The 19,616-nt window shown below is 35.6% G+C and overlaps 1 protein-coding gene across 10 annotated transcripts in view; it reads left to right on the forward strand.

The window, feature by feature from the left end:
- The window catches only part of TMTC2 (transmembrane O-mannosyltransferase targeting cadherins 2), a 234,089-nt gene extending 214,999 nt beyond the window's left edge, over positions 1 to 19,090 (forward strand). For all 10 annotated transcript variants that reach the window (XM_064419624.1, XM_064419632.1, XM_064419623.1 and 7 more), the window contains one exon: positions 16,191 to 19,090. In XM_064419624.1, the coding sequence (XP_064275694.1) occupies positions 16,191 to 16,370 (180 nt within the window). In that variant the 3' untranslated portion in view covers positions 16,371 to 19,090. The remainder of the gene's footprint in view (positions 1 to 16,190) is intronic.
- Positions 19,091 to 19,616: the final 526 nt, after the last annotated feature.

Below are 19,616 nucleotides of genomic sequence, written 5' to 3' on the forward strand. Positions count from 1 at the left end.
ATTTTAGTGCTTTTTCCAGACAGCAGTCTCCACTCTTGCATTTGTCTCCTAGACAAGCCCTTTTATTTCAGTGTCTCAGAGTGGGAGAACAGCAGCGAGCACCCATATGCCTGCATGTCTGAGTCACATTCTCATTCAACTAATCCATTTTTAGAAAAGTTGTGACTAAGGCAGCTAAAAACATTGCCAGAAACACAGTATTCAGTTACAGAAAATGTAACTTCTCTGAAGCTTGCAGGCTATTGTTTTCAAGAAAGCAAGCATAAAAAGATTTTATTTTTGCAATATTGGGGATGATTCATTCATCACTGAACTAATTCTGTGAGGTCTGAGAATACAATTTATTTTTTTTATTACAAGTCCTATTGTAATGAATGAAGTATTTTCAAGAAAAATATACTCAGTAAAGAAACAACTGAATACAGCAAAGGTGAGTTAAAATGTATATCCACATCTTGAATGACGTCCTTGCTTTTGGATACACAGTCTGTCTGGAGATGGTAAAAGGATTAAACACTTTGATAGAATAGCTGCGCCAGCTGAAAAGGAGCTTGGGTGCAAATTAAAAACAAGTCAGGCTGTATTAGTGTTTGAGATATAGACCTAACTGTTTTCTTAATAATGTTCACAATTGGCCTTATTTACAGTAGGTGAGTATTTATCCTCCATGAAAGCAATTTCCAGACAAATTTCAGAAGAGCAGTATTTTCTGTAGAACATACTGCTGCTTTGAAGATGGGAACGATTTGTCTTTAACTTTACTAAAAAAGCAAGCATTCTCAAGGTTATGTCTATTTTAGCTTTTAGAGAGTGAACTTCCCCTGGACAGCCAAGGGGTAGAGAGGAATCCAGGAAGCAGTTCATAAAACAAGCCTACTTTTATTTGCAATCAATTATTTCTTACAGGACTGTCTTTTCTTCCTTCAACTCTCTAGGTAACCTACAGAGATAAGCCTCCCTAGCCCCTTGATCTTTATGAATGCTTTCCAAAAAATACGTTACTGCATTGTGTGTTGTAGCATGATAAAAGCAAAATAATTTTAGAGCCTTCTCAGTGAGAAACACATGTGTTTTTTCTAGCAGTGTTGCCTTAAGAGTACATTAATCACATTAGTCTTATTTTAATAGAAACCGTTGCGTGAAGAAATGAAATCATAAGTTTCTTGGACATTTATACAGTAATTATTCTGAGTGTGAGAATTGCTGAAGAAAAGCTGTATTCAGAGATAATTTTTGGGTGCCCTACATATTGTAATCTTCACAAACCAGGAAATTGTTTTAACAAGTTCTTAGGCACTCTAAAATGTGAGCTTTAAGCTTGCTTTGTTGTGGGAAAATCAAGCATCCGGAAACTGTCTTTAAATTGGCATTCTTTACAAGCCTGTGAGATACCAACTTAAGCTTCAGCCTTTGTTCAACTTTTAAGATATCATTTTTGTAATAGAGCCGCATTTCTAATTTTTTAAGTCTGAGCCTGAAGCAGCCAGTCATTAAAAAGCCGCTCTAGAACCCCCACATATGGCCAATGGCTTTTGAGAAGAAAGGGCACTTTGAAGTGTGACCTCAAGAGTATTATATGAAAGAGAGCTCACCAGAGCCTTAAGACTTTGAGCCACCACCCTGAGCTGATTGGCTTAGGAGCATTCCTCAAGGAGGTGTCATGACCTCTAAGTCACTACCATCCCAACCACATATTAGTGCTGCTTGCAATCTGGAGCTCATGACAGCTTTAAGCCCCATGTCATCAGCACATTGTCAGATACAGCTGTTTCCACTCTACCACTTCAAAAGGGCTTGATTAAATGTCTTACTGTAACAACATACATAAAGACACACACGGAGAGTGAGGGGGAAAAGGAGAAATGTACCTATAAGCAAAATAAATACAATTTCCACTAGACGGTTTAATCATGATGTGGGGGACTAAACCATTTTTCGACTTGAAGGGCTTATGTAATCAGTTAACACAATATCATATTAAAAAGCAGTTTCTACAACTGCTTCTTTAATTTTTTTTCTCCAGTGCTAGAGTACAGATTTCATGCTAAAGGCTCCAGGCTTGCAATAAGCTGTACTGTACAGCTCAAGCTGTCTAACTGGTGAAAGAAGAATGTTAGTGATTTCTACATAATTGACTGTAATTTCATAGGCACCTTAGAGATAACATGCTTTCAGTGCCTTCTTAAGGAAAGTGTTCATAATTCATGGGGTTTATTCATGGCAGGACTTCTAAAAGAAAATACTTCTACTAGTACATACATCTTAAAAAAATAAAGTAAATATAGCATTTTTATCTTGAAACATCTGTAATCAAGATCTACTTTATTATATATTTTTCCCTTCAATGTTTCTGTGCCAAATTTTCCTATTTGGTTTTCTCATGAGCATTCAGTAATTGCCTCACGTAGCTTTACCAGACTTGGAGTAATTGTGAGGGGAAAAAGCTTAAATGCATTTTGCCAGCTTTGTTAAGGAGGTATCCTGTTATTGCCAGGGAGAATTTTCATAAACTTGTTTAAGAGCTTCTGCTGTGTTAAATCTAGTGATGATGCCAGTAATGCATGGTTTGACAGTGATTCTTGCATTGTCTGATGCTGATCCTCAGCTGACAGAAAAACTGGCTACACTGGATTCAATGTCACAGCGACACTGCTCCAAGGATACAGCAGCAATGTATCTGTTGCTCCTGCAGCTCTTTTGAGCAGATCTATCTAGTCCCTGTTATTCAAATGCAACTGGAGTGCCTTGCCATCCATACTCCTGGTTTCTGGAGCATAGTACAGATAAAGCTGACATAATCCCTAGAGAAACAGTATATATATGGTTTTAACACTATGTATTATTGCCAGGAAAACATGATAATTTACAGCTGAAAATCTTTGTTTTAAAATGTTGTTCTGCATGTTTACTTCTTTATTCAAAATAATGAACACATGGTAATATTCTAGCTTTATCTACTGGTGCTATGGCATGACCACAGAGCTGTATTTTTAAGTACTTAGCATCCAGCAGATCCATCTGTTCAGTTGTCTGCCTGTACTGAAAGTGGAGCAGAAGGAGCTTCCTTTGACTGCCCATGTGCCCTCTGAGATGCTCCCGCTTCTGCTGCCCTATGTCAGGGCTGCACATCTTCCTCCTAGCAGCAGCAGTTGCTGCTAAGCCTCACATTGTTTAAGGCTTCCTCTCAAGCGTGCCAAACATTCTGCCTCACTAATAGGAATGGCTGTGGATTCCTTCCAGCCCAGCAGCACTCTTGGTCTCATGCAAATGCCTCCTTTCTTTGCTGAAGGTGTGAGGAAAAAGAAAACTTCACAGGATCCAGTTCTCCCTCTCATCCTGCTAAAGACTGAACCCAATGTTACAGAGCATGTGGGACTTTCAGGCACTAAAACAGGTTCTGGCTTCCTAATAAGAAGAATAGGCATGACTGATGAGAACTGTATTTCCAGATGACATGTTTTAATAGTTTGAATTCAGACAGATACAGGGGTGGGATGTTTAGGCATGGATGAGCTCCGCTGGGTGAGGAGATAGTAGAGCACCCTTATTGAAAAAAGGACATCACACTCTGATTGCAAAAGATTAAGTGCCCTTTCTTGGTTACTGTAAATTTGTTAGACTGTCCCTGTTGAAACACCATGAAAAAATGACTCTGGGATTGGATATCAGAATAGCTGTGACATTTTTCAGGGTGCAAGGGTGACCTAGCCTAAAGGTTGTGCAGAATGGAAAAAATTCAAGAAAATTCATATTAACTGAATGCAAGCTTCCCTTCATTTCAAGTAGAAAGATTCTTCAATATTTGCAGAGAAATAGCAATACTTCCCCATGTAAAGAGTTTATCAATGCATAAGGTCTCTCTAGTCCTCCTGAGCTTTTAAAAATCTTAGTACTACCCAACTCAATTTTCTTTTGTTGTTTCGCTTCACCCCTTTCAGGTCCTTCTTGTCTGGAGCTGAGTCCAGGGCAGATACCTTATTTACATCCAACTATTTGGGGAAAACAGCATTTATTTTTTTAAACAAAACTATTTCTTTCTGTATTTACAATTATATTTGTTCACAGCCCTCCAAAATATTTTTCATTATGAATTTTTGGGGGGCAGGGAGGGGGATGTGCGTAATCGTCAGCTTCAAGACAGGCTTCTGTACAGGCTGTTGCTCTGAATCTTAAAGTATTCCTACTTAGGCAGAGATTAGTGTCTCCCACCTTAAAAAAATACGAGAGAAGAAACAACCTCATGTAGTGTTTTCCATCCTATAATCTCCATCAAGGGACAAAGAAAGAATACAGGCTACTGGAATGGGGATATCTACCTGTACCTGAAATACAATATCAGAATGAGTTATATAATTTGAAAACCCATTTACTCAGCTGTGGAAAACACTGAATTTCCTTTGAGAAATACATGAGAATATTTATTGCCTTACCCCAGAAAATTATACATGTGTTTTCTCCTGCATTGAACATCTCTGTAAAAGCAAAGATTGAATGTGCTTTTGGGCAATTATAGAATGCTTAAATCTGTTCTCCATATTGTGGTCCATCTTTGTGTAAGATGCAGAGGAACAAGCTGGAAATCCTGTCATTACAGTTCTCATCTTCACTTTTGTGAGAGTTAGGTTATGGGGAGTTATTTGTAATCTCCTGATTATACAAGCAGTTAAACACACAAATGTCTAAGATCAATTGGTTTGCTCAGTGTAATTTGTGAGCTTTGAAATTGAATTAAAATGTCTTTAAGTTGCTGTTTATTTCCCATCTAGAATAATTTGTTGAACATTGATATTCTAATCAATACAGAGCTATTTTGTCTGTGCAAGTTCTAAATGACTGAAATGAAAATACATTCATTCAAGTTTCTTCTGCTTATGCAGATATTGCATTGCAATAACACCATTGACTTGTTTAGAGTTGCTTCTCTTTCTCTCTTCTTTTGCATATGTGAGATAAATTGGACCCTGTATGTTCTGATTTCACGTGGAAGTAGTTTTCCAAGCAATAAGCTGCATACCCAGAAACACTCGGCAAAGCCAGAAATTCATTGTTATGGTAATTCAGAATGTTTTCATTTCACTTTTAGCTATAAAAATATTTACAAATTTTCCATAAATATTAGATCTTTTACAGTCTAATTATTGATGTAATGTATTTTCCAAGTCTTTCAACTTCATGAACAGTGAAATGTATAGACATGCTTTTGCTAAAAGGGGAAACAAATATTGGAAATAGGCATCTATATACTAACTTCCCTTTTCTAATTTATTTAACCTTTAGGACTCCATTAAATAATCAATTACTCTTACCAAGAACAGTTGAAACAGTAATTTTGTGCTAAGCATATAGTCTGGGAGAAAGAAACTCTCTGATAATTCGTATGGTGTTTACTTGACGCATAGGTCATACCAGGTCTTCAGTATGTCTCATGGCAATCCCTTGTGTGCTTGCTAATAAAGTTGTTTCTTCCCCCCCCTCCCCCCCAAAACAAAAAGGCAACAAAAGCAAAGTACCCCAGGGTACTTTGGTTAATGCAACCATTTTCTATTGTAGGCTCTGTTGCCCAGAGGTTCAAAATGTTATGTGACTAAGTCTCCAAAAAAGAAAACAAACCACGTTTTTCCAAAAATCATACATGTTTATTGTTGGTTTAGTATGTTTCTCAATAAGTTAATCTATGAAGTATTAATTTACAGATTCTGTTTTCTCTCTGGGCACCTACCCATGTTCTTCCAGTACCATTAGGTGAGGTAATCCTTGGATAGTTCATAAATTCTCCAAAGTGAAGGCATTCTCATACCAAATAATACTTGACCCATTTCATTGTCAAGCCTTTGATTCAGAAATTTTGTAGGACTGCACCTCAGTTACCTTGAATGGAAATCTCTCATTATTTTTAATATGTATTTTCATTATGCCGTGTAGTCATGTCTTTATCTCATGTATAGCTATGTTCAGTCCACCGTCAAAAATGCTTGAATAAAAAAAAAGATGTAAAGTCAGGTAAGCCCGTCCCTTGGAGTAAAGATTTGTTTCATCTAGCATTTTAGCATTTTTCTTCCACATCTTCGTAGGCAGATATTCTTTTTTTCCTGTGCTTACTATTCAAGAATGAAAAGAACTGCACAATGTTTGTGTTTGTACTCAGCTGTGATGTTCATTTACAGAATAATTTGAAAACTAGGTTTTTGAAACTAATTAATCGGAAACTAAATAGTCTAGATTTGTACTATTGAGTTAAATAAAACAAATCATTATGCTTTGGGATGATGAGAGGTGGTAGTTTGTGAATATGCAGTCTCTGCTGAAATTGTGGAATTGAAGATGGTGTATCATGGATAGATTTATGCACTTGATTGTGATTTACAGTCTGATAATAATATGGCAGGGGATACTGTGCTGCCGACATCAGTTCCTGGAGAGAGGGAGATTGCCTTTGCCTGGTAAATTTGCCCTTGGCATCAATCAGAAATAAAGTGCCATGAAATAGAGAACTCACACCAGTAGATCAGCATTTCAGAAATTAAACCATCTGTTTGAACTCAATTAAAAGAGAATCCAGCAAGGCTTTTCCTAATAGAGTGTTCTAGTGCTGATTCTAGAAACAATGCAAGGGATTTATCACGCAATTAGAACTCTTAAGAATGTGAGTTTAATGCCCATTAAATAAACCCAGCAACTGTACATTCTCAATAGGATGTTTTGCAATAAATAACTTCCTAATTTTCTTCCTAATCTGTAGTTCTGATATATTTCTCAATCTAGAAATGATTTTTAGTTGTGTATTGACATATCCTACTAGATTCCCCCCCCCCCCCCCACCAAGTTCTGGAGAAAGTTTCTTTCTCACAAGGTGATTTTGCTGCAAGTGGTCTTCTCCCCCACCCTCCACACCTTTGGGTTGAATGTAATTTCATGTATTTAAGAGAAATGCCCTGTAGTGAGCCTGGTTTTGTTCTGAGATCTGCCTGAGAACAACTGTACATTTGCAGACTGCTGGGAAGGGGATGGGTGGCAGGTATCTGTAAGTTGCTTTGAATTTGTTTTTAAGAGTAACTTCAGTATCAGTTTAAACTGATAAACAGTATTTTTGCTTCAGAAAGTTAGTCCAGAGATTAGATGCCTTCAAATGAGAAGGTGCAGTGGGGAGGGCATGGAGAGTTGCTTGTTTCCCCCAGGGAACAGTCCATTTTTGAGACTGTCTGAACCCCATGGTTTATTGGTTACCTCTTCATTTTGCATTCACCTGAGTCTGTTTACCACAGTTAGTTTTACTGGAGAGAAAATGTGCAATCCATTGTACCTACCGAATTGAAATGTCTCCCATACAATGAACAGCTTTATTACTGAGCTGAGGAAGTTTTACTAATTCTTCAGGTGTTCCAGTAAGGATTGTCTTCCTTAACAATAAATCACTTTAATCTGACATTATGGTTTGTAACAGTGCCAGTTGCCTCAACATCTGGCTGCCTCAAGCTTGTTGCAAACAATTACAGCATGAAAGAAAATACAAACTTCTTCCAATAAAGCAGCAACAGTAAATAAAATCCACAATAAAACCTCTAGATTAAATTCCATAGGAAGATTTGCTGTATTTCTCTTAGATTCTATGGAGATGAATGATTAATATATTTATGGTGGATTTATTTGGTGGAGTTTTATTGCAACTCAGTAGTTCTACTTCATTTTTTCACATTCTGACTGCACTTAAATGCACTTAAAATTATCAGACATTTTCTGTTCTTTTTGAAAGATCCACGATCCTTCATTAATTCTTTTTGGAAAATTTTATTCCAATACCTACGTTGATAGAGTTTTTTTGCTGACTAGTTCACAAGTTGAATGTTTTACCCATAATAGAGGAAGAAAGTGCTCTCTAAACAGAGAGTATGGAAATTGCACAGGAGACAAACTTTTTGGCTTGGGTGGAAAAATGAGCTTGAACAGAAAGTTCACTGGTAGAACCCTAAGTTGATTTGTGTGGGATTCTGTGGTGTTCATACAGAATGAGTGAAAGATGTAGTAAAAACTGAAGCAAAATAATCAGTAATCAACTACTGTGCATTTAATTGCTAAATACTGTACAGGGGACACCTGCAAGTTACTGGCTGTCAAAAAGTAAGGCATGAATTTTTATGAATTACACAGAACACTGTAATTCATTCACAATTCAGCATTTTGCAAAGGACCTCTAGTATGTGCCTCTCTTCTCAGCTGCTCTCATAATTCTGTGTGTAAAAATCAAACTCAAGACAAGATTGGGCATAACCTTGTTGCATTAGGTAAAAAGCATGGAAGATCAAAAAGGACAAAGAGAAGAAAAACATGCAATGCCTCAGAAACTCCTAGCATTTTCTTTTCTGTAATGCTCTAAGAACACACTCTGTGGCTGTCTTAATGATTGTGCATGATGGAAGCTTTAAAAAAATTAACAAGATTATTGTTCTTTGTGCTCAGAGCAGGTATGTCAAGTTGCATAATGATTTATACAGTGTGCCTAAAAACAATGCCTTTTGACTATAAATACCTAAATATTTTGGGAAAACATACAGTTATATCAATATTAATCTAGTTCTCTAGCATTTAATTCAGTTGTCAGCCAAAGGTGCTAAGGATTGTTGGAAACTTATTGTTCAGTTGAACATTTGAGTGGAAATATTGGAAATCTCACTATACTGAGATTCCCCTAACTAGAACTTAGTTAAATTTACAATTGTTTTCTAATGACACTTTATTTGATTGGAAAAATGAACATGTTTTATGCTAAAATGCTAATAGTGTGAGTATAATTGTGATTAAAAATTCTGATGATCTGTGGATTAACCTTTTCTGAAAATTAGTCAGTTTTGATTGTGTTCATATGGACAGCTATTCTAATCAGTCCTGCATGTGAGCTGCTGGGGTGAAGTACATTATTTTTTTTTTTCACATTTTATATTTCTTTTAAATTAAAAGTGGGCTTTGTCTTTAGGCAGCAACACAAAGCCCTTTACTTTTCTTTTTTCCAAGGTTTAGAAAGAAAATGCAGGTAAAAATACATTTATTCACTAATTGATTTTCATTTTAATAAACTTACTTTATCTTAATATGACAAAATTCTGTTAGTGAAAGATTTTGAGCAATTTCTATTTGTCATTATGATAGTACACATGACATTTCTGTTCACCAGGTCTTTCATTTGATTGAAGTACAGACTTCTTACTTAGTATGCAGCATATTTGTGTTGGATAAGGTAAATAAGTTGTTAAATGTTTTATAATCATAACTATATATTAAAATCATCAAATTTCAGACAGTTTGGTTTCTATAAACAAAAATCAAGGGGTTTTTTTTTGTTTTAAATCCTAAAGTGTGAGGAAAACTGAATAAGATTGTCCTATCCTATACTGATGACAACATTTAAGCTGGAAAGCAAAGAAGTTTAATTAGAAACACTTTGAGGTCTGGAAAATGTTACCTTTTAAAAAAAAAATACAACTGTAATATGAAATGCTCATAACGTATGTTCCTCTTTAGCTTTTATTGTGGTAGTACAGGTATGTTATCTAAAAATGTCCATCACAGTTTCCATATAAACTGAGTGATTTCTAGGAGACTTCTTAAGCATAAACCAAAGCAATTGATGTATGACCATTGGGAAAAAAATGTCTAGATACAAAGAAATTACAAGTGTAAGTACATTTTTGTGGGGTGTTTTCAGCTGTTGTTAGGATCCACAGCCTTTAACAGTTGTAACACGTGCTTTTGTTAACTTGCTGATCTGTAAACTGGCCTGCCCTCAACTTACATGAAGGCCAATGGTAGCTAGTTTTTCAGCATCAAGATGTAACATGTATCCATATATGGTAGTTTGGTTTTGGATAACTATGTTTATAATACGCTGAGCAGTCTTGGAAGGTTGAGATGAACAAGATGTTGAGGGGGAAAAAAAATCTCAACTGGCTGGAGAACATTGACAGTAAAATGTCCCCTATTGATGTGGTAATTTGAGAAACAAAGTAGACTGCTTGATGCTTCCTTCCTATGCCAAGTCTAGAACTCGTCCCTGACTCACAGCTGTGGGTTTCCTTAATAATGCTGATGTCTCAATCCAGAAGCAAACTGAATTATTTCATAGTGTGCTTGTGGATGAAGACTCCCACATCTGTCACCCATAAATAGGAGAAAATGGTGAGAAACACTTCCTTCCCTTTTTAATTTCTGGCTTTAAATGTACATATCAAATGTACATGTCATTGTAGTTTGCAATTTGAGATAGAAGAGTCTTCAGCGTTTCAAAATACACAAGGTTAGATCCATACAATTTCCATATATATCCTTCTTTCACCAGGTGGGTTAAGGTGTCATCTGCTTTAGGTGTCCAGATGAAAGTATCTAAGTTTAAAAGAATTTAAAAAACTAAAAAACAAACAAACCATGACCTAATGTTTTTGTAGTGTCATCAGCTGTTAAGGTGACCAGGTATTAACTCACTCTGGATTTTTGCCTTATTAGCATAATATATTATCCTCACCCAAGACTATATATAAATAGTGTTCAAAAGAAACAATTTAATTGCTATTTACTTTCAAAAATAATTTTATTTATTTATTTATTATTTCTCTGGAGGTCCTTTTTTTTCAGAGTGTTCATCTTGCTTGGAAATGTGTAAATTTGGTGAACAATGAATGAGGTCTCTTTCTATTTAATGACATGTTATAATAGATAAGGTTATTCTCTATTCAGTGTTAAGAACATACTCTTAAAGATGATGACTGAATCCAAGGATCCATTCCCCTCTAGAGCCTTAGTTTATTGTTCTTCAAATTTATATAGCTATTTATGTTACTCATTCTTACGGTAATTAGATAGGGACACAGGTTCCCTTTGCAGCAGAGATGTTTAGGTCCATTTCTGACTAATGCAACAATGGAAATTGCGCTCTGTGTTCAAATTCATACAGGGTAAATGTTTTCCTCTCCATTCCTCTCTTAACTATTTAAACTGAAAACTGTTGTTGAGACAAAAGCATACTTACTAAAATTGTTCATAAGCAGATTTGAAATTTAAGTGATGTACTTTTGTAGAGAGAAGTTGCAAAGCATTTTTCCATTTTAAGAGCTTGCAAAGAGGTTGATTTTTTTGTTTGTTTGTTTTCCAGCAGAACTGAATGTTTTGCTGTCTGGTTTTATGACACCAGAAATCCTTTTCAACTTTGAATTTTAGCTTTTTTATTCTGTCTGATCCATACTACTTTGCAATACATCCTGTCATCTTGATCCAGAATGTTTTTTGCACCAAATTATCAGTACCTAGACAACTGAGTTTTGTTGTCTTAGCCAGCTTACAGGAGATCAGTGTCTTGTGGTTCACGTACTGTTTGTGACAAAATGCCACACACGGCATATGTAAACTGCAGTTCTTTAGAAGCCTGGTAGTGAGAGAAACAGGTAGAAACATGAGTCTCTCTCCGTAACTTCTGCTTGATTTATCTGAGAACACCAGATCACTCTGATAAAAATGTCTGCTTCCATGTGCCACTGATGAATTTACAGTGTTGTCAACGGAGAGTAAGATGCAGTTGGCAGCAATTGTCTCTCAGCATGTTCTTCCCCTGCTTTTCTTTTCACCAGTAGTAAAAGTTCAAGAGAAAATTCTTGCTATCACTGTAGAAGGATAAAAAAGGGCGTGACAGCATTTTACTTCGTGGCCACTGATCAGATGCAGCAGTCCACCATGATTTTCTCTCATGCCTAGTGAGCCGTTCTAGAATTAATATTCTGCTGTTTGACTCCTCAGTCAATGTACCACCTGTGTGTCTTCAGTTATCAAAGAGAAATATCTGAATTCTTCACTCCTTTTAAACTTGAAGTGCTGGCATGAAATATTCATTTGTGATTGATGTTTTGTGTCCTTCTCTAACTCAAAAGAAATTCTTAAAAGAAGGTGTCCTTAATTGCACTTTTTTAAAACAATACACAGCCTCTGTGTTTCTGGTATGTTGGCCACACTTATTACAGTATTCATTCAACAGTCCTGGGGTTGTTTTGAAACATCTACAGTGTCAGACACAGCAGTAATTCCTTTAAGAGCAAGATGGATTTTCACAACATCTTTTCAGTGACTCTTTAAAATGGGTAATTCAGAAGTATCTTGCACTTGTGATTCTACCGGGGTAAAAATTGCCATAATTTCCTTAGGTTATCCCAGCATCAACAAAATGCTCTTTCATCTCAGAATCTACTGCCCTGATCTCTGTGGTGTTGAGCAAAGGTCATCTATAAGCAGAACTTTGAGATTTCCTTGAAATTTCAGATTTCCTTGCTTGTGTTTGGACTGCTCTTTATTCATACTCCTCTGTCATGCAAAAGGTATATTTGTGCTAGATTAAGTGTTTGTGTATTTGTTTCTCTCTCCGTAACTTCTTTGACCATGTAGGAGTAAAATTGTCTTTTTGTGTTTGGGACTATACTTCTGCTATGGCATTTGTTGTATGTGGAGCCAGAGATGACAAACAAGAAGACAGTTAATCTTCTATGTCATTAGATTGATTCTGTTTGTGGGTCCAATATTGTATATGGTTACAGTCGTGTAATCCTGAAATACTACTCAGAATTATTTTGAATTATTTGAAGATTCTATAGTTCTCTCATTTTAGAGAGGACTTTTTGATAAGATTTTTGCGTGGCCCAGTGCTCTCCTTTTACTTTGGTACTTAAGGAAAAATCTGAAAAAATTGTCATCAATGTAAACCAAAACCACCTCAGGCAACTAAATGCTTGCCTTGTGTTATTTCATTATTCATTAACTAATCTGTTATTCCTTTTCCCTCCTCCCCATGAGCACCTTCCTCCACCGCCCCCAAAAACCACTAAGGAAACAAGCACACCATGGTAAAATGCTAATAATGGGAATAATTCCAAATAGACCATAAAAGACAGCATTTATAACCTCAATAGAAATGCCAGTCAGCTATTTTTGATGTAAAGCATCTGTCTCCAGAAGGAAATGAAGGCAGGCCTGTTTCTCCTTTCAAGTCTCTGAAGTAGTAGGTGGTGTCATTTGTTATACAGTGCTACAAGTCCCATGTTATTGCAGTGGTAGCTGCTGACTGCCTTTGTTAACCTACTGAAAAGTTTTATCAGCTGTCTTTAATAAAAGACAATCTATGTGAAGCAAAACTACAGCAAATGTCTCTTGCTCTCTTATCCTCTGACCATCCTTTTTAAATGCCAGAAAGCAATGCCACTGATGAAGAATCTTGCAGATGTTCAAAATTCTTGTGACTGTTACAATAAACCGTAAATATTGGGGTGACTGATAGCCTAGAAAGTTGGGGAGCAGTCTTTCTAAAAACTTGTGCACTTCCTTATCTGAAATGTAAAGGAGCTGGAACAACTTTCTGTTCATACCTGAAATGATTTATCAATTCACATTTTCCATGTATACCTTTGTATAGAACATTAATGACCTAGAATTAGTTAGGCCTGCAGGAAATCAAAAATGGTGTGTAGAAGTTGGAAAATTTCAGTTTAAAGACATGCAGTTTCTTAATTTTATTTGTTTTTGTTGCTTGCTCTTGTGAAATTATGTACCAAATTAAAGACATGATGGTAGAAGAGTTTCTTAGCTAGGCATATAGTCTTACATATCTGATGTTCTTGATTAGTCCCATACACACACCATATTTTCGGGAGGGTATGGAGGAAATGGGGAGGAATTCTGGAAGCCATATGAGACGAGTTATTTCCTGCACAGTAAGTTTTGTGAATGCTGTAGAATTAGCTCTGAGCACATTTAAACATGTGTTTTATTTCTGTGAGTTTTTTCTAGGTTTAAGGTATTTTTAGTCCTCATCCGTTGTAAGTTTTGTCTCAGTGCAAACACATGCATAGTTATAATCCAAGTGAGAGGACAGCTCTGTGTCAATCAGTTCAAGAAATCTTTTTCATTCATGAACTCTCATTAAACAAATAAATATAATGACAAGAGGGAATGGACATTCCTGCTCATGATTTGAGAAAATTCTCTCAAACTATCTGAAGTCTAATAATGAATTAGATATAGGGGTATTTAGACAGTCATCAATGTACATGGGAGCTGATTTGCAAGCGTTCTTCACTTTAACATCAATTAGCACCCAGAACACCTGCAAGTAAGGAGTGTATTATTTCATTACAAAACAGTAGGCAAGACTGAAACTTCAAAGATGGAGCTTTGAAAATATGGCTGCCAATATGAGTTACATGTAGCATAGATTACATTTCAGGGGCCTACTTTCCCTTCTTTTGAAGAGTATTTAACTGATAAAACTATATAAAACCCAGATGGCATTTTTTTTTTGGTTGTTTGATTCACAGTAGAATTATTTACAGGAGGTGGAAAAAAATCTGTCAGGGTAAGGCAAGAAAAAGTAAATCTAAAAATTACATCTTCAGATTCCTCTTCATTAGCGTTGTGATGTTTACAATAAGGAGAGCTGAACTAATTTTGTTTTGCATAATTTTGAAACTCTGTAAGCCATTTGTTCTGAAAATTTGAGGCATCACAGTTCTTCATGAGTTTTTGTGATGTGTGCATTAATAGGTTAAAAGAAGCAAGAAGAAAGCTGAAAAAATATGAATATATAGTATGAGAATATAAAGCATTGGAATTATCTGAACAACATTTCCACCACAAAATTTTCGTTTTGGACATAAGAATTATAGGGATTTTGTTGGAGCTTGATTAAAAAGGATAAGAGTAATGAGTTTTGCTTTGTAGTGGAGAGGCTTGGAACAAAGATGTCTTCCTCTTCGTAATGATTTCCTATTGCCACATCAGTCTGGGAGACCAACTGTAGTACATATTTTATTGGCCTTATACCTAACGTATTTTCATACAATCATCATATGTTTTGGGTTGGAAGGGACCTTGAAGATCATCAATTCCAACCTTCCTGCCATGAGCAGGGACACCTTGACCAGGCTGCTCAGAACCTCATCAAACCTGGCCTTGAACACTTCCACAGCTTCTCTGGGCAACCTGTTCCAGTGTCTAACCACTTTCCTGAAGTTATTGTCACTGGAGAGCTCCTAAAGCATACCAACACACCCTCACAGTAGTCCGAACTTGATATGCCATTCACATTTTGAATACTATTTTGTGCAGAAAACTGATGAGTGGTGGCTTGAAACACTTATCCTCTGAGGCAAAACTATGTGACTTCGAAAGCTGAGTTTTCCCAAAGCTCATTGAAGCTTAGGCTGACCTGAGGGTGAGAACCATAGTGAACTTTGTGTGGGTTTTTTTCCTCATTTTTCTTTAAAATGAAAAGTACTGGTTTGACAAATGCCTTTACTGTGCTCTCACTAGGATGTGAATACCTTTGGTGCTTGCCAAAAGGTAGGTTAGACTCTTCAGCTTCATAAATGTGCTTTTCTGCCCTTTTAATATTTGTTAACTCCAGTGACCAGGCATGTTGTTATCATGAAGAACCTATTATTTCATAATGGAATAACCTAGAGATGAAAAAATAAAAACAAGCTAAGCATTTTGTCTTAGCTAAATATGAAAAAAATTGTAGTAACATAAGCTTTTAAATTGATTTGTTACAAAATTTTAACATCTTTATTATTAAAATAGCATTTTTCCACCACTGTTAATTTTATTCAATCATTCATTAATAAATAATTTCCACAACCTGCATCTAAATGGGTATCCTAGAACCCCTGGACATCCTTAGAATCTGAGAGCAGGCTGTATTCTCTGCCAGTTACAATTAAGACAAAGAGAAGAAAGGGATAAGTTCAAATTATTATTGTGTTAATTATTTCCAATTATTATAAACTCTTTATTGGCAAGGGGTTTGATTAAAATTAAATTCTTGTTGCTAATTCACTCTTGGATTACTTTAATCTTCTCTTGGAACCTGTGTTATGCCAACATTACCACATTTAAAGCTTTTTGAGTTCTGTGTTTTCTCATTAAAGAGAGAAGCCTTACGTCTGTAGGCACTAGAGCTTGACCTGTTTAAAGCACAAACTACACAGCAGCTGTTCAGAAACTTTTTCTTGTTATCTGTATTTGCTTAAATTACTAAATTGCCTCCATGAAAAATCAGCAAACATAAGGGAGTAATTTAAGTGGAAGAAGATTGTCCAAAAAGAAAATATTAAAAATATTTCTAATATTCCTCCTTCTTTTTCTTTTTTTTTTTTTTTTATTGCTACCAGTATCCAGCTGCCCTAATGAATCTTGGAGCTATTCTCCATCTGAATGGCAAACTAAAAGAGGCTGAAGAAAACTACCTCCTTGCTCTTCAACTTAAACCAGATGATGTCATCACCCAGTCCAATCTTCGCAAATTGTGGAATATCATGGAGAAACAAGGTTTGAAAACATCCAAAACATGATGATGAGAACTGAACTTCTTTTCCTTGAAGTGATTAAACCCAAGAACTTGAACTTCCACAGAGTTGTCAGGTCAGAGAACTTACTGGACTTGACTGCAAGGATCAGAGGTCCTAATTGCTGCTAGGAGAAGCTATTCTGCTAGAGAAATAGAAAAAGGGAGACTTTGAGGGATTCATGAAGAACTTGTTACGCAACAAATATTTGGAACAATGGCACGTGAGAGAAGCTGTTTCGGTATATTTGATCAATAATTGCAAATCCCATATTGCTTACTTTTGGGTGGGTACTTGAAATGTATACTGTCATAAAAATATTAAGAAAAAATCACACAGTATACACTAAGCCATATGGGAGTTAAAGTGGTAATAGTAGGTCAAAGTATTTTGCTGATACTGTAACTCATTAAAATGTGTACTAAATCCAGTGTGTTTGCAGTTTGTCTTAATGCTGCTGTATCTCACTTTTGAACCACTTGCTAGCCACTTTCACAGCTTATATGGCCCATTTTTTCAAACCTGTCACATGATTAGGTGACAGCATTGCAAGTTGTTTACTGAGAATATGCCTGATACTTCAGCTTGCTAACTAATAGTGCAGTTTTCTTGAGATACGCAGTCAGATTTCTGTGAGGTAGACAGAATGACCAAGGAGCTGTCTGTATTCTGCATCAGATGTAGTATGTGGGCTGGTAAAAAAAGAATAGAGGTGTGATTTAGTAATACAAACAAGAGGGATGTTGGCCCTGATAACAAATCAGTGTGGTCAGATTGTCATCTTAGAAAAAAAAAATAATTGGTATTATAGAAGAAGGTGTTTGACTGTCTTTACTTTGCTATCAGATAAGACCAACTTTAAATTGGACTCTGCATATTATATTTTCGCAATTACTAATTAAAATGGGATTTGAAAATATTAGCGGGTAGGCTAAAATGAGACTTCATGAGCAACTCAGAGAAAAGGGAATGTTATGCATTGATGAGGCTAGCAAATAACTGAAGGGACTCGATTTGACCATGCTTAAAATAGTGTAGATTAAGAGGAATCAGTAATGGTGGTTGCCAGTTACTTTTTCTATTGTTGGTGTTTAAAACAAACCTATTCAGATTCTAACCAAATATTAGCATTCTGTTTGTATTCTGACACATGCTAGCAGCAGAGCTGTCAAATATCTAAATACGCTTTTGGTGAGGTTCAATTTATTTGTGTTTCAGAATGATTTATCCGCATTACTATTTTAGTCTTCAGATCTTAAATGTAAAAATAATTTATTTTAAATTGAAGTATATGAAGCTTTAGTAATTCTTTTTTCCAGGCCATTTGTTAACTGCTTTTTTCCTTTGGAATAAGTATTTTTGCTTGTAAGAAAATTTACTATTTCATTTAATGGCCCTTTGGTATCTGTTTCAATATTCCTTTCATAATGATAGATAAAATGTTAAAGTGGTAGAGCACCTTGAACTGAAGCTTCTTCAGGATCTTCTGTTAAAACTCTTTATTAATGAAAAGGGGTTTGGGGTTTTTGCTTTATCTATTCCTTTTTAACTGTTGAGCACCATTCCAACAAAAATGTAAAGAACACCTTGCTGTATTTATTTATTTATTACTTGACTGCAGCAATGTTACCTGCCATGAACACAACAGTCTATAAGTGTTGCTATTTCCTTTATTTGGTTTTACTTGCATTTGTTTTGTGGTTATTGTATGTACCGAAAGGGAAAGGGAACACTTGAGTTATACTCTACCTTCTTGGTCATTCTACCCTTACACTTGGATTTTAAATCTGTATTGAAATAGATTGGGGAATAGCTGTTTCAAAGTCAGTATAGTAGAAAAACTGTAGCTATGTGTATTTTCTTTTCTTTCCTCTTGCTCACTAAAATACCGTAAGTTGCTAAGTTTACAACTGGCCCACCAGAAGGGCCAGAGGGGCAAGATTGTTTGGTTTTGTGGAGTGTGTCAAGTTTTTCTCAAATAATGTTCTTGCTGGAAAAGCAAAATTGAAGGATCAAAAGTTGAATTTCTACTTGATTGTTGAAACCAGTGTTAGAATACAATGATAGCTTGAACTTATTCTCCTGCTTTACTGACTTTCTGGGAAAAGATATAGAGATAGATAGTAAGTGTAACTGAGCTTGGTATAGAACTGTGGTATCCTGCAGCTTTATTTGCCCAACAGCCATCAAACTTCGATGGCTTCTTGGTCTTAATCATTCACCAGGTTATTTGTCTCCTTCTACTTGTACTTATTCTTGTTTGGTAATTTGTATTCATTGCACAAAAGGGGGAAGAGGGGAGCACTCCTGTGATACAGTGTCATGCTTGCATTGATAACTGGTTTTGTTTGTTTCCTTAAAAAAAAAAAAAACAACAACAAAAGAAAAGGAAAAGAAAAAAGGACTACCGTAAATTTACCAAGAATGTCCCTGAATACATTTTTTTAATATAGGTCTGGGCTTGATAACTTTCTTCTTTTGGGATAAATTTAAAACATGTTTAAAATATGTCTCTCTGCTCAGGGATTTGTGGTGGATTATTGCAGACAGTGCTAAAAAAAAAAGAGCACAAGACAAGTTTACTAAATTAAAATTTTATTTTTTGAAAAACTGTTATTTGTATAAATTATCAGATTTGTAGGCTTTCCTTTTTGTAGAAATAATTGTTTATGTGCCAGATAAAAGAATTTCAATTTTGTTTTCAATAATAAAGCATTGATAACTAATACTCTGTGTATTCCTTTGTGTTACTGTAACAGCACTTTTAGTTTTTTAATTGTTCTAATTTAATGAGTACTCTTGATTACTTTATCTATGGGAGAACTGTACAGTGTAAGTAAAATACAACCTGTCACATTTGGCTTTCTTCTATACTCTATTGCAATTAGACTTCAGTTGGATATTTTCAAAAAGGTTCCCTGAAAGCATTTTTTAATATTTATACTACTAAATCTAGCCAAAGGGATGTGATAACTATCATATTTGATTATTGTATCTAAACTCTGTAGGAATAAAAGCAGATTAATATATTTACAAAATACTTTTATATTACCATAAATACATGATGTCAGTAAAAATGTTGCTAAAATGTAATTGGTCACAAAAGCTGAAGAGAAGATTCTGACTACATACAAGGTCTTTTGCATAAATGCGGTCACCTTTTCCTCATGCTGCGAATGTTGTATGATGAGTTTCAAATCTTCTGCCTTCCTGTGCAGAGATGTTATGAATCAACGTGGTTCTTCTGCCTTT

The sequence above is a fragment of the Passer domesticus genome, chromosome 5 (assembly GCF_036417665.1).
Source record: "Passer domesticus isolate bPasDom1 chromosome 5, bPasDom1.hap1, whole genome shotgun sequence".
In the NCBI taxonomy this organism is placed as follows: domain Eukaryota; kingdom Metazoa; phylum Chordata; class Aves; order Passeriformes; family Passeridae; genus Passer; species Passer domesticus.